The following is a 14,393-nucleotide window of genomic DNA, read 5'->3' as shown; positions in this document are numbered from 1 at the left end:
GGGGGGGGGGGGGGGGGGGGGGGGGAGGGGGGGCGGCTGTAAGAGAGATACTTTTTCTTAAAAGCAAACATTACCATAAAGGTCACAATATATCCTCTTTAGGACCAAAATCATCCAAATGGAGGAAAATTTTCTCCACACTCAGGGTGGTGCTCCCCACTGAAACAAATTACATTCTACTTCTTGTATTATATCAGCTTGAAAAGAATTAATTGTCTTAATAAAGATTCTCTTCTTGAATATGAAGTAAAACAGCTGCTCACATTCCTAAGAAAGAATGACAATCGAAAATCTAACAGATTCGTCATATGTGTACATCCTACAAAGTATGCACCAAACTGCTGTCTTTGGGTGAAATGAAGATAACAGACTAGCAAGTCAAAATTTTCTTAAGATAAGACACAAATTACAACATGGTGTGCTTTGTGCAAAAATGAGGAGGAGACTCAGTGTAACCTTTTCCTTGCTTGGATGCAGCATGGTTATGAAAATCTTTGGCGAAGTCTTTCATGTGGAAAACAGTCATTCCTAGACGTGTCAAATGCCTGCTTCTCTTATTCTTGGCAGTTATTCTTTCAAGAAGGAATCTAAAATTTTGGCCTAATCTTACAAGAGCTTTTAATTGGTCCCTTTGGCTCGAGAGAAAAAGAAAAAATTATTTGGGATAAGAGGGGTTTTTATGTGTTTTTGGGGATGAGGCAGTTTATTTCTATTCCCTTCGTGCAGTCCCTACAACTTTTTTTTACACTTACAACATCATTTCTTTATATGATAGTTGGAATAATTTTTTATTACTTGCCACTGTGAGACTCTTTCTCTCCATCTTCTGTAAATATCTTGTCTTCAACGAAGTTTGTTTCTCACAAAATCTTCTGTCCATCTACAGACTTTAAAAAATGCATTATCACCCTACAAATTAGGAGGGGCAGCAGGTGGAAGTGATTTTGATCCAAGGGGAAAAAGTGATAATGAGGTGAACTGTATACTGTTATATGATGTCATCTATCTTTTACACTTCCATAAATTTTAAAAGCCTCTAATAAATTAGCAGATTATGCGCTTTTGTCAAAGTTTCATAAACGAGATATATCGCTACTTAGGCCCTGATAAGGTAAATGGAGAAAATTGGTTTTTTATTCTTTTAATATCCATGTAAATTTTCAGTTTGGAAGTTTAGTATATAATAATACGCTAAATTGTAATTCTTGTCAGGACCTTCCTTCTGAGGAGATGGGTGTTGGTACGCGAGAAATGGGATATCTTTTTGGACAATATCGACGGTTAGCAGGTCATTTTGAGGTACTTTAAAACTCTTACGTATAAAAAAAAAAAAAAAAAACTCATTTTTCACATCTAATGTTAATAATGGAATATAAAGGGCAAAAACAGAATGTGTATCTTGTGCTCTGCTTCTCATTATATTCTTCTGGAATTTAAAGGAAGTGACATATTGGGATGAATTTTAAGAAAGATTATTCAGAAAGAATTATTAGTTTTTTAATGGATCTATAAAATAATTTTAGAATCTGTTGTGGACCTGATGCACATGAGCATGACGTGCTCAACACTTATCATACATTTCAGATTGCACTGTGAATGAATTTCATTATAAGGTTATATACTTAAGATATATGTTGTGGATTCTTACTTATGCAGGGAAGTTTTACAGGACCGAGGATATTTTGGTCTGGGTCTAGCCTCCGAACAGAAGCTACTGGATATGGTCTGGTAAATAACATCCCATCTTTTTTTATGCTCTATTTATATGGTGGACAGGTTTCAATGGGTTCAGATACAGTCCGATCGTGGCTTCTTAGATGGTTACTCGGTGTCATCCCTTGTTATGCCTTCATCTTTGTTGTGAGCTGAAGTATCCATGAACACGTTAAGGTTGTATAAGTATTAAAGTTGACAATTTTCCCTCTCACATGCAGGTTTTCTTTGCACAGCTTATACTTGCAGATATGAATAAAGAACTCAAAGGATTAAGGTTTAGTACCCACCCCCTAAAAGTTCTCATTAAAATCTTGGAGTTATTTACCATTTAGTATAGAAGTACTTTATTCAGCGGAATTTATGTTGAACTTATTTGTCATGCGTATATGCCTTTTAGAGTTCTTTCTTCATAAAATTTAGTGGTGCTTGAAAGCTTTATTTTTAATTCAAAATCCTTTTACGAATTTTAAATCCAGATGTGTTGTAAGCGGTTCTGGGAAGATTGCGATGCATGTCCTTGAAAAGCTTATTGCATATGGTGCCCTCCCCATTACTGTCTCAGGTGATTCTCAAATATTTCTTCGAACCAGATGACCTATACAATGAGATAGAAATTGCTGTAGTACTTTTCTTCTAGCGTTATAGGTCATCCATCTTCATTTTCATTACCAAGTTATCTGACTAGGTGAGGAAGTTGTTTTCTTCCTATGTTCTTTTTTTGGCTCGATATTTTAATACCAATCAAATAGGTCTTACATGCCGGCTCTTCCATGATGGAGAAGGCCCTTGTATTTCTTTGTTCTAAGTCTAGCCTGTACCACCCATTAGCATGTGTTTTGTGGATAGCTCTAATTATTGTGTTTTTTTAAAATATTTATTTAAATATTGTTTTAAAAAAAATTATGTCTTTCTGTCATTTTAAAGCATCATCTAAACTGTGTGCATTGCATTCAGTTGAAATACTTACAGTACGTGTCACGAAATGGAGATATTGGGCTTCCTGCTAAACATATTTTAGTTTCACAACTCTGACTTCATTTCGTTGTTGAACTATGCAGGACCTTTATGTTTCTGCATTGATACTTGGACTTCTTTCGGATTATTGTATTAAGCCATTATGATTATTATTTTTAACTATGCTGTGATTTAAAGTGCCATCAGGACATTTGTTTTTTTTTTTAATGATCTCTAAACTTAATTTTTTAACGCTGGATTACCAGCAACTAATCCATGGTCCTATCTGAGTTAGATTCATCTGAAAATTCTTATAGACTGATATTTAGATGAAAAGATTAGTTTATTTCTCGTCTTATATTAGCTACAACTTAAAGTAGGATCAATCATACTTAGTTGCAAAATTAAAGGTCTTACTGTGTCTTGGTATTGGCAACTGGAATGAAGAGAATTGACAGCTTGTTCTTTTGACATGTTACAATCAAATATTGCTCAGATTCAAAGGGATATTTAGTGGATGAAGATGGATTCGACTACATGAAGATATCCTTTTTGAGAGACATCAAGGCTCAGCAGAGAAGTTTAAGGTGTGATCTTACCACTTGCGTTATTGTCTTTCAGCACTTTCTCTGTCATTTTAGTTACTCATATTTCTTACATTGTGCAATGTGGTATTCTCAGGGACTATTCAAAGACTTATGCTCGATCTAAGTATTATGATGAAGCTAAACCTTGGAATGAAAGGTGTGATGTTGCGTTTCCTTGTGCTTACCATAATGAAATTGATCAAGCCGATGCCATAAACCTGATTAATTCTGGCTGTCGTATTCTAATAGAAGGTAGTAAACACAGTTTTAGTTAATTTCCATGTTTCTCCCCATCATTATTTTATTTTTATGCTTACCTATGGTCCCTTGCTGGTGCTTTTTTTCCCGTAGGTTCAAATATGCCCTGTACTCCTGAGGCTGTTGATGTGCTAAGAAAAGCTAATATTCTCATTGCTCCTGCAATGGCTGCAGGTGCTGGAGGGGTGCGATTCACTTCATTCACTCTGTGCATGATGCATGTTCTACAAACATCTTAAAGGAAATTGATTTTCTCACTGCTATGTTGGCTAAAATCACAGGATGCTCTTAAAACTTTTTAGGCAACTAATTTCCCTATGGTTCTTCAAAAGATTTTGATCTTGAGCACTAGTTTTGAAGCTTCACAATATACCCTACTGTTTTAAGCATCGCTTATGTCCAAATTTTTTCACCTTGTTGAAGTGGATCTTCTCATGACTCAATGTCACAGTTGTGTACAGATCTGTTCTAAGTAAGATTATTGTTGAAGTGAATATCATCATCAACTATTTAGAACTATAAGAAGATGCATTGAAAGAATCTGTAGTTCAAAAATATGAAGAACTGGAATTAACATTCATGATTCACTGCTTCACGTAGTATGCACTGGCATTACAAATATTCTTATTTCAAATTTAGTTGCAATGCATCGACATTTGATTCATAAATTTAAGGAATCTGTCGTATGGCTCTGGATCTTTCCACTTTTATTGCTTATTAAATTTGTAATCTTATCTGGTCATTGTTGCTTTCTTGTTGCAGGTTGTTGCTGGAGAACTTGAATTAAACCATGCATGTAATTTGATGCATTGGTCTCCGGAGGACTTTGAATCTAAACTGCAGGTGAGGGTCTATCGTTTAGTCTATCCTCTAGCGAGATTATTCGATTAAGGGAAATACTTCTGGATTTCTTATTTGCCAGATTCAATTAATCAGCAGCATTGTGCATGTTGTCAAACCTTCAAACACATGCTAATTTCTTTCAGTGATGAGAATAATTTCTGAATCACAGTACTAAATGTGATCACTCTAACCTGAAGCCGGTAAATTGAAATGTAAAAACTCTTGATCTGACATTTTCTGCTGGATGGATTCTGCATAAGCTAAGATGTTTTATTCTCGGTCATCTAGAACTTGAATTTACCAAGTTTAAAAATAAGAAAGGAGATTGTCTGTTGACAATGTTGGTTGACTGCTGACTTGAAGAGGTTATTATCCCTATTTTATGCTTGAGCATGTAACTAAATCTCAAGCCCGTTTCATAACCATTTTGTTTTTTGTTTTTGAAATTTGTGCATGTTCTCTCTCCATTTCTTTATAATATTTTCATTTTCATACGGAAACATTTGAATTCTTAACTAAATTCAAAGAACGAAATAAGTTCTTAAAAATTACTTTTTTAGTTTTTAAATTGAGCTTGAATTTTGAAAACATTTATAAGAAGGGTGGAAGGGTGGTAGTAGTGTTTATAAGTTTAATTTTTAAAAACTAAAAACCAAAATTCAAATGGTTATCAAATGTGACCTTATTTATTTAATTTTCTGGGTGTTTAAATCGTATATTTTTTTTGTAAGAGACAACTTTATTGATGATTGAAATTTACAAAAGGGACGTAATATCCATGATGTTTACAGAAGACCTTTCTAATGGTCTTCTAATGTACAATGAGTGAGGTGATATGTATGATTTTTGTATCATTTTAACTTGCAGGAAGCTATGAAACAGACTTATCAGAGGGCCCTCAAAGCAGCAGCTGATTTTGGATACCAAAAAGAGAGTCCCGAGTGAGTTCTACTCCACCTTAGCTCCATAATGTGATTGCTAAAATTTTCATCCTCTTAGAACTCTTAGTTTGATCGAGAGGGAAAATAATTAAAAGAATGAAAAGTAAAGAACAACCTCATTCGACATTTCCACTTAATTTTTACTTTTCCTGCTAGTTAGTTCATGGACGAAGCACACGATTGAAGTATCTTATGCTTGATAAAAAAACAAAAAGATATTGATAAGGTTGATTTTTCTCAAGCCTCATGTGCTTTTCATCTGCTTGAAAATAGGGCTCTTGTTCACGGAGCAGTCATTTCTGCTTTTCTGAGTGTTGCTCAAGCTATGACTGATCAAGGTTGTGTATAATAGACATTGAGCACAGTACGAGAGGTTGCAAAAGTTGCTCTTATCTGTGTCAAATACAAAAAAGTCCTGCAAAAGGCCCCTCGTTGGCGAGCCATGTAAAGTGAATTACAAGCCAATGCCCAGAAACTGAAATATACAACATTTTCTGCGCCATACACACACCATCCATGCCATAACTGGGATCTCAGAAGGTTCAAAATGTTTAAATCAAATATTCTAACTTGTTGTAAATTAGTGGCTATTGCAGATTAGCATAGGAAAAGGGCCTCAAGATTTCTGAACTGGAATGTGTGCTTTTCATTTGGCCTGTTATACTGCCCACATATGCGGTTCTTACTCTCTTGCAATACATAGAGATTGGAAATAAAAATTTGTTCATCTCACCATTGAATATGTGCAATGACAGCTTGACGAAGCTATTCCTTGAAGGCTGTTTCTGTTATTATTATTATATGTAGCTCTTTTTCTTAGCCTTTTCTTCCTGATAATGTACATAAAAAGGGTCCTGGAATTGTTTGGGAAGGGAAACTTTGGCAAATGAGCTGACATCCTTTACCCCACAGCAAAAGTCAAAAGAACCTATGCTAAGGTCCAATAGAATAGGGGGCTACTTTGGTTTAGTTTTTTTAAGCTAGAAAGGTCTAGAAAGAAACTTTGACCTGCTTCACTTTTTCTTTTTTTTGTTTAAATATCAATTTGGGATTTTATTTTAGTTTGCCTAATAAATCTTAAAATTAGTGTTTTGAGGTTAATTTTTTTTCAAATTGGTTAAATAACAGTTGCAATCTCTATACTAGAAAAGACAATATAAGCAGGTTTCAAATTTTATAAAATGAAGGTTAGTAAAGATATTTTAAAGTATAGAAACTCAAACAGAATAAATGTTGTAGGATACGGATGAAAATAATATTTTTTACCTTTTTTCTAAGCTGATTTATATTCATAAGTAAAGAATTTGGCACATAACTAAGAGGCTAAAGAATCAATCCATATGGGTCAAATTTTTTTACCATACAGTAAATTCTAACTTAAAGAAAAAAAAAGAAAAAAAAGGAATTTCAAGTTTGTAAGCAACAAAAAAGACGAGAGTAAAATCTCTCTATCGCATAGCTACAACTGTTAAACGAACACGACTCTCCACAATGGTATGATATTGTCCACTTTGAGCATAAGCTCTCATGGCTTTGCTTTGGGCTTCCCAAAAGGCCTCAAACCAATGGAGAGTGTATTCTTACATTATAAACCCATGACCATTCCCTAAATTAACCGATGTGGGACTCTCATCATCCAACACCTCCCCTCGAACAAAGCACGCCTCCCCTTAATCGAGGCTCGACTCCTTTGGAGTCTTAGTCATTTTTGACTGCCTTCGTACCTTCGAGGAGGCTTGACTCCTTTTTTCTTTTTGGAGTCCTTTGTTCGACATTTGAGGATTTGCCAATCTATTGGCACGGCTAAGTTTAGGGCATGGCTCTGATACCATGTTAAACGAACACGACTCTCCACAATGGTATGATATTGTCCACTTTGAGCATAAGCTCTCATGACTTTGCTTTGGGCTTCCCAAAAGGCCTCAAACCAATGGAGAGTGTATTCTTACATTATAAACCCATGCTTTGCTTTGGGCTTCCCAAAAGGCCTCAAACCAATGGAGAGTGTATTCTTACATTATAAACCCATGACCATTCCCTAAATTAACCGATGTGGGACTCTCATCATCCAACAACAACCAAGTGCAAATGCTCTGTTTTGATCCAAAGCCCACACACTCTGTCTCAGTCTCGCTCTCCATTTTAGCATACTCTTCCACTGGCCTCTGTATCCTCCTCCATGGCACTTCATATATCATCTGGAGAGTTGATGATCTTGGATCAGCTTACAAAATAGAATCCGCGGTTGCAAATCACTTCAAACAAACAAATCGATAAACATAGTTTTCAGTGCTCAAGTAGCTGATCGTTTTCCTCAAGATACTGGTAGATCTTCTTCACTTTCAACTACCCTTCAATCCAGGTTTCTTTCTTTATTTTTCCCAACTGGGAAAAGCAAATGGGTTTTGTCTATTTTTTTAATCCTTTTGATTGGATTGCTTTTTCTGGGTTTTTGATTGATTGCTTGTTCATCACTTGTTTACTTCTCTTCTCTTTGGCTTTTAGGTTTGAGTTATATATGCATTTGTTTCTGAAAACGAGGTATTGGGAAGCTTGGTTTTCCAGGGGATACTGAGATGGACAGCTTTAATGGGTATAATACCAGTAAGGCCATTGATGCCTCGGTGGGTGGTTTAGTTTGGGTTCGCCGCCGTAACGGGTCGTGGTGGCCTGGCCGGATTATGGGTCTTGAGGAGCTGTCCAAGAGCTGCTTGGTTTCCCCAAAATCAGGTACTCCGGTGAAGCTTCTAGGCCGTGAGGATGCAAGCATGTGAGTGTTTCTCTCTAAGTTCTTTTGAACTGTACTTGTGAATTGTTGAGCATTTTCGGTTTCTGTGTACTGAATTCTATCTATAATTGTGGTTTTGGCCGGTTCAAGCTTCCTTCCCTGTAGGGCAGGGGCATACGATGTTTTATCTTTTTTTTTTTTTTTTTTTTTTTNTTTTTTTTTTTTTTTTTTTTTTTTTTTTTTTTTCTCTCTTTCGTTTTTCCTTTTGCCTTCTCGTGCTTACGTTTGGGGTTCATGATTTGTGAATGTGTTCAGTCTTGTTAGACTTATTTGATCAGGGGTTGTTGTGTTGTGCTTCAAAACACACCACGTACTAAAAAAAAAGAATTACCTGTACGCATGTCACCTTTTGATTGGGATTGGGCTCTCATCAGTTGCTCCTCTTTGGCTTGTCAACATTGTTTGCAAATTTGGATACATGAATGGATAGAACTGCAGAGGGGTGAGCAAGGGTTCCTGTTGTCCTTGGATCTTTAGCAATTTATTTACCTTTGTATGAAACAATATTTCGTTATCGGATTGTAATATATAAAAACAAATACAATGGCAGAGGGACATCATAAAGGCTCTCAAGGGCAACTAGAAAGAGGGCAAACTATTAAAAAGAAAAAGAAAAGAAATCGATTAAGTTCAGTACCTGAGTAAAAACATTGGTAATTGGAAGAAATTACATTTGGGAAGGATCAGTAGTGGAGGGAAATCTTGTCCGTTCTAAATTTCCAAGACTTTATGCAATATACTTGAGTTGCTATGTCTTCTATCTCACAGAAAATGTCGTTTTTGACTCTTGGAAGTTTTGCTTCTGCAAGAAATTTGATGGGGGAATGATCTTTTTTTTTTTTTTTCTCTCCCAAGCATCCCTTCCCTTCGCCCCCTCTCCTTGACAACGTAGTTCTTTCTTTTACTCTAGATTTTTCGCTAGGAGACTTTAGTTCTTTATATATATATATATATATATCTCAAGTTTTAAACCTCGACTATCTCTTGGAGGGATCTGCTAAACATTCTGTAGCTTCTAGATTTGGAAAGTAAAAATGTGGTTGGGGCTAATATTTCGATGGCACTTGGAGTAGTAGGCATCACTTTAACTTTGGACTTCTTTTGTTTTAAGAACAAAAATTTAGGGTTTGTTTGGTAGAAAATCTGGATTCTGTTTTATGTTTTCAGATTTACTGAGTTCAATGACGTGTTTGACAAATGTATTTTCGAAAACTATTTCAGGATCTTGTGTTCCAAATAATGAAAATCCTGAAACGACATTTTGAACAATTGTTTGGATTACCAAACATATATTTGAAAACATGAAATACAACTCTGTTTTCATTAAATTTCTTGTTTTCAAATGGTCTACTAAGCAGATCTTTAGAGATTTCTATTATCTTTCTCATTTTCCCTTTGTTCCTTTGTTGCTAGTAAACTTTTCCTCTTACATTTTGGGTAGGAAGTAGAGTTGCCTAATGATGGCATTGATGTTTTACTACCATTATTATAATTTTGCTCTTTTTGGGCTGGGGTTAAGGAAGACACTTACTTTCCTTGTTTCTTCTGTCAGATTCATTTAAAAATCCTAAATTCTTTTGTTATGTTCAAGGTACTGGCTTATATTTATTTACTAATTTCATATGCTGACAAAGTCCTTTTTATTGACATAGTGACTGGTATAATCTTGAAAAGTCTAAAAGAGTGAAGGCATTTCGATGTGGGGAGTATGATGAATTTATTGAGAAAGCCAAGGCTTCTGTGGCCGTTGCAAGTAAGAAAGCAGTAAAATATGCTCGAAGGGAAGATGCAATTCTTCAAGCACTTGAGCTTGAGAGTGCTCTCCTTGGCAAGGATCAACTAGCTTTTAGTTGTAGAATGGATACTTCTGGCAGCAAGCATGAGATCTGTGCCAGAATTTCCACACCCATGGATAATTCTAGTGAAGTGGACTTGACTAATAATATGAACGGTTCTGAAGACAGATCTGATTCAGTGCCAGAATTATCACAGTCAGGAATATCTTTCGAAGAGAACTTTAGTCATTCAATGGCTCGATATGGTCAGAGTAGGAGAACTCCAAATGACTCTGAGGATGACGGAACAGAGGGTGTAAATCAAATGAGAATGAGAGGGCTTCAGGACCTTGGTATAGGTTTAGTATCAAAAAGAAAAATTCAGACTGGAGGTATGGTTGAGCAGGTTCGAGAAGATACCGAGGTAAACTGTAATTTAAATACTCCCAATTGCTTGGTTAATGAACATCCTCCAGATGATAACAAAGTCTGTTCATCCCTATTTAAAAGAAAGAGGTCTTTGTCCCATGTTAATGAACTCTCAATAAAGAAAAATCAACACAGACCAGTAACCAAAGTTTTAAAAAGTACAATAATGGTATCTGTTCCTGTTGTTTGCTGTGAACTTTCCAATTTACCCCTCGGGGGATTGTCAGATGGAAAGCTTTCCAAACCAGAATCTAACGAATCAAAGAAGAGATCCTCTGCAGATATGAACAATAATTCAGACAGTACTATAGTTTCTTGTGAGAACATGACCCCTACAAATGCTCTTGATGCTTCTCATTTTACTATCAAGGTGAAGGATAATGAAGTTTCAAGTGTTTCTGATCGAGCCGAGAATGATACTTCTGATCAATTATTTGACGTGCCATTCACTGAGGACAGAAAAATTCTTGCAGGTATGTGTAAAATGCACATGAAATTCAACTATCTATGGTTCTTTCTTTCTTTCTGTTCATGTCCCTTTTACCAATATTTTATTTTCTATTGGGAGAAAAGTTTCAGCTGATGTACATGCGATGCAAGGATGAACTTGAAACATCTATAGTTTCCTCTTTCTTTTGTTTTGTTCACGTCTTATTCACTTATATATTTTTTTCACAGAAAACTGTAGATTAACAGTAATGATTGGTGTTTACCAATCCGAGCATAGCTCAATATATAAAGCACCAATTACCATCGTAAAAGATGCTTCATTCTCCCACCCCCACAATTGTTGAACTAAAAAAAATAGTAATAATTATGACTTGCTTTATAGGAAAGTATATAGACCGGTTCCCCTGTAAATATCTCGATTATTCTTGCTTTAAGACTGCATAGGTTCTCTAGGTTCTGAACTTTATTCTAATAAAGCTTGACTGTTTGCTTCGGCTGTATACCTTTCATCTCTATGCCTTTCAGTTATATGTCTGTCTCATCCCTTTGCCTTTTCCATTTTGTTTCCAATTTGTTTTGCTTTTTCTCCTTTGTATTGGTGCAACAGTAGTGTGATCCCCCCTTACCGGGTATTTTCTACTTCTTCCAGGCCTTTCCCCTTGCCCCTCTAGAAGGTCTACCTTTGGTGCATCGGGAAGAGAATCCGGCCAAAGAAGTCAAGCTAAACCCCTATGTATAAGCAATGAACTAAATGAATCTGGTTCTACCAGTTCTGCTGTTGCTGATCCAGAGATCAATATCAGTAAAACAATAGAAAAGAGCAGTTCTAAGTGGCAGCTTAAGGGGAAGAGGAATTCAAGACATACAAAGATAACTCGGAAAAATGACTCGAATTTTTTGTTAGTGACAGACAATAAGCAAAAAACTTGTATGGCAGGTATGGAGCATCTGGGTGGATTCAATATGGGATCTGATCAGAGAGTTTCCAGTAGCATTGAGGAACGTCCTCCCTCAAACAATAACTCTTCAGCAGAGCCTGAGAAACTTGCTGATGGATCGGATGAGTTGGATTCTAATAAGTGTACATCTCAAGACAAAGTCCATACTATCATCAGGAAAGCAACTAAGATGAAGCAGTTGCCTGATTACAGTTGCGCTGCTCCAAGGTTGCTTCCTTTTCGCCAATCCCGCCTTATGGTTCACTCCAAATATCAGAGGTCAGAATCTTCTTTTACAAAACTTAGCTGCAATGCTTCGCTATATGAGGTTGAGCTTGTGGCAAAAACCAACTATAGGCTGAAACACGTTCAACTGGTTTCTTTAATGAGCAAAATAAGTTGCAAGGCAGTCGTTGGTCATCCGCTCACTGTTGAGGTCTTGGATAATGGTCACTGTGATGACCTGTTGAGCAGACCTGAACTTGATCCTCATCATGTGGAAAGTCCTCATTCGGTACAATCAAATTCTTCGAAAGGGAAAACATTGGGCAAGCGCCTTGCCCGCTCATTTCATTCGCGCCCTTCACTCGGCAGAGCGTCGAAGAGAAAGAAATCTGGACAACTATCAAAAAAGACCCGGAAACTGTCTTCACTGACTGTTCAGAAGCAGTTTGCAGAAGAGAGTAGACCAGTGGAAGAGAAGTCCAAGGGTTCTCTAATAGCTTGTGTCCCTCTTAAAGTAGTATTCAGTACGATGAACAAAGGCGTGAACGGCTTGGCACAACCGACATATCGCCCTTTAACAACAACAGGTAGTCAATAAATAGTTTTTGTTTGATGAATTTGCTTGTTTCTCCTTCCATAACAGAGTCTGTGCCTCTTGTTTAACCAAACTCAGTAAGAAGCTCCTTGTGTAAAATAGTATCTCATTTTCATACCATAGGAAGAAAACTGGGTAGGAGAATGCTTTTGGCTTTGTATATATGTATGATCGCTTGAGGTATAAAGAAGGCATTGACCTTACGAAAGGTAATGCCTAATGCTAAAGTTTTAATAATTTTGGGTCATTGTTGCTTTTGGTTTCCCAAATTATCCTTTTTGGTTGTTTCTCTGTCTGATAAAACAGTGGGCTTCTGATATTGATGATATGGAGTACATTGAGGCATGCAAGCTGCTTATGCTTAAAGGTATTTTGTTGCTATGCCATTGTGGGGGATAGACTTCTGCAAGTTTGAGTTAAAATCATGGTAGAAATCATATGACATATTAAAGGGTCAAGTTAAAAGAGTTTAGTCTACTCCGAACTCGAATTTTTCGTCTAGAATGAGTATCCGAGATGAGGGATAGGGAGTGCATTTCTTGTCCTCAACTCGTCCTTTACTCTGAACTTGATTTCTTTGTCTATAATGAGTATTAGAGATGAGGGATAGGGAATGCATATCGTGCCTTGATTCTGTCGTCTACTCCGAACTCGAATTCTTCGTCTAGAATGAATATTAGGGATGAAGGATAGGGAATGCATTTCTTATCTTGATCCCGTCATTTACTCTAAACTCTAATTTTTCATCTAGAATGAGTATTAGTATTAGGGACGAGGGATAGGGAATGCATTTCTTGTCCTGATCCCATCCTCTACTCCGAACGTGAATTTTTTTGTCCAGAATGAATATTAGGAATTATAATTGACCGTTTATCAATTTTCATATTAAATTATAATAAAATTACTAAATGATTTGGAAAACTAATTATTTTAAATAAAACAACTTACTAACTTTTCACCAAAAGTATATATAATTTTAATATATTTATCATATTAAAATTAACGAATAATTAAAAATGAAATGAGAAGTGAAATATTTTCCAGTTCGAACAAGGTTTCCCGTAAAATTCAATAGACCAGGCCCATAACCTAAGCCCATTGAGTTTCTGGTTCGCGTTTCGAATTAGGGCTTAATATAAATTTAGGGAACTCCCTCTTCTTCTTCGCGCGCCCCATTTTGCCCATCCGTGTTTCTGAGACAAACCCTAAAGTTAATCGGGTCTCTGCATTTCTAAACGATTTCTTTTGAATGCATTTTTTTTTTTTTCTGATCTCGAAACAATAACATTCATATGTATGTTTTACTCTTGCTAAACTAACTTCGAAGATATTGTTTCATCGTGTTGCAGGGCGAGAAGAAGATCATGGCGGCGGTTCCAGGACAATTGATTTGGGAGATTGTGAAGAGGAACAACTCGTTTTTGGTCAAGGAGTTTGGGAGGGGAACAGCCGGCGTTCAGTTCAGCAAAGAGTCTAACAACTTATACAATCTGAACTCCTACAAACATTCTGGTAAGTCATCTCAAATCCTCTGATGAATTGATTTTTTTTTTTTTTTTTCATGTCAAGAAAAATGCTAGCGGATTAAGTTCTGGGGGTTTTATTGAAATGTCGGAACAATCCGGAGACGAGATCGTAAGTATATTATATCGTTGTTATTTTGAGGTTTGTGTATGACTTTTCTTTTGGAGCAAAGGAATTATGTACAGGAAATTTAAATAGTTAGTGTTATCTGATTGGATTCTGTCTGCTAAGGACCTAAGAAGATGCTTGGTTTATGATATGGAAACTGGATGCTCTTATCAATTGGTGATTATATTCTAGATATACGTGTTCATGCTTCATACATTCTGGATTCGGCGGGCGGGAGGGAACTTTTTTTTTTTTTTTTTTT

General features: G+C 36.2%; 3 protein-coding genes across 10 annotated transcripts in view; all 3 read left to right on the top strand.

Moving 5' to 3' along the window:
• The window catches only part of LOC111492975 (NADP-specific glutamate dehydrogenase-like), an 8,790-nt gene extending 2,751 nt beyond the window's left edge, over window positions 1–6,039 (top strand). For 3 of the 6 annotated variants that reach the window (XM_023142527.1, XM_023142526.1, XM_023142528.1), the window contains 12 exons: window positions 887–973; window positions 1,052–1,111; window positions 1,213–1,299; window positions 1,657–1,728; window positions 1,935–1,990; window positions 2,193–2,278; window positions 3,167–3,257; window positions 3,352–3,509; window positions 3,609–3,700; window positions 4,278–4,358; window positions 5,226–5,299; window positions 5,573–6,039. In XM_023142527.1, coding sequence (XP_022998295.1) covers window positions 887–973; window positions 1,052–1,111; window positions 1,213–1,299; window positions 1,657–1,728; window positions 1,935–1,990; window positions 2,193–2,278; window positions 3,167–3,257; window positions 3,352–3,509; window positions 3,609–3,700; window positions 4,278–4,358; window positions 5,226–5,299; window positions 5,573–5,648 — 1,020 coding nt within the window. In that variant the 3' untranslated portion in view covers window positions 5,649–6,039. Of the gene's footprint in view, window positions 1–886; window positions 974–1,051; window positions 1,112–1,212; window positions 1,300–1,656; window positions 1,729–1,934; window positions 1,991–2,192; window positions 2,279–2,774; window positions 3,034–3,166; window positions 3,258–3,351; window positions 3,510–3,608; window positions 3,701–4,277; window positions 4,359–5,225; window positions 5,300–5,572 lie in introns of those variants that run through there. The other 3 variants (XR_002719947.1, XM_023142529.1, XM_023142530.1) reach the window with 3 other exon arrangements.
• A 1,340-nt stretch (window positions 6,040–7,379) lies between these two features.
• Window positions 7,380–12,762, top strand: LOC111492802 (uncharacterized protein At1g51745-like). Of its 3 annotated transcripts, none has more exons than XM_023142263.1 (4): window positions 7,380–7,624; window positions 7,805–8,069; window positions 9,740–10,764; window positions 11,391–12,762. In XM_023142263.1, the coding sequence occupies exons 2-4, from the start codon at window positions 7,876–7,878 to the stop codon at window positions 12,500–12,502; spliced, it is 2,331 nt and encodes a 776-aa protein (XP_022998031.1). In that variant the 5' UTR covers window positions 7,380–7,624; window positions 7,805–7,875; the 3' UTR covers window positions 12,503–12,762. The 3 variants fall into 3 exon arrangements, with proteins under 3 accessions (XP_022998031.1, XP_022998032.1, XP_022998030.1); XM_023142264.1 differs by having other exon boundaries at window positions 7,380–7,661; window positions 11,679–12,762; XM_023142262.1 differs by having other exon boundaries at window positions 7,380–7,661.
• An 848-nt stretch (window positions 12,763–13,610) lies between these two features.
• LOC111493014 (60S ribosomal protein L28-2-like) overlaps window positions 13,611–14,393 on the top strand; it is a 2,222-nt gene continuing 1,439 nt past the window's right edge. The window contains exons 1-2 of the mRNA XM_023142579.1: window positions 13,611–13,718; window positions 13,849–14,011. Of these exons, the coding sequence (XP_022998347.1) occupies window positions 13,864–14,011 (148 nt within the window). The 5' untranslated portion in view covers window positions 13,611–13,718; window positions 13,849–13,863. The remainder of the gene's footprint in view (window positions 13,719–13,848; window positions 14,012–14,393) is intronic.

The sequence above is a fragment of the Cucurbita maxima genome, unplaced genomic scaffold (genome assembly GCF_002738345.1).
Source record: "Cucurbita maxima cultivar Rimu unplaced genomic scaffold, Cmax_1.0 Cma_Scf00018, whole genome shotgun sequence".
Classification (NCBI taxonomy): Eukaryota; Viridiplantae; Streptophyta; class Magnoliopsida; order Cucurbitales; family Cucurbitaceae; genus Cucurbita; species Cucurbita maxima.
Note: the sequence above shows the minus strand (reverse complement) of the source record. Positions and strands in the feature narration are given on the sequence as shown.

What these genes read in the sequence shown, in the direction of transcription:
- LOC111492802 (XM_023142263.1), top strand. Translation starts at nt 7,876, where the DNA reads ATGGACAGCTTTAATGGGTATAATACCAGTAAGGCCATTGATGCCTCG. An exon ending in GGCCGTGAGGATGCAAGCAT is followed by an intron (nt 8,070 to 9,739) that starts GTGAGTGTTTCT and finishes TTATTGACATAG; the next exon opens with TGACTGGTATAATCTTGAAA. An exon ending in GGACAGAAAAATTCTTGCAG is followed by an intron (nt 10,765 to 11,390) that starts GTATGTGTAAAA and finishes TACTTCTTCCAG; the next exon opens with GCCTTTCCCCTTGCCCCTCT.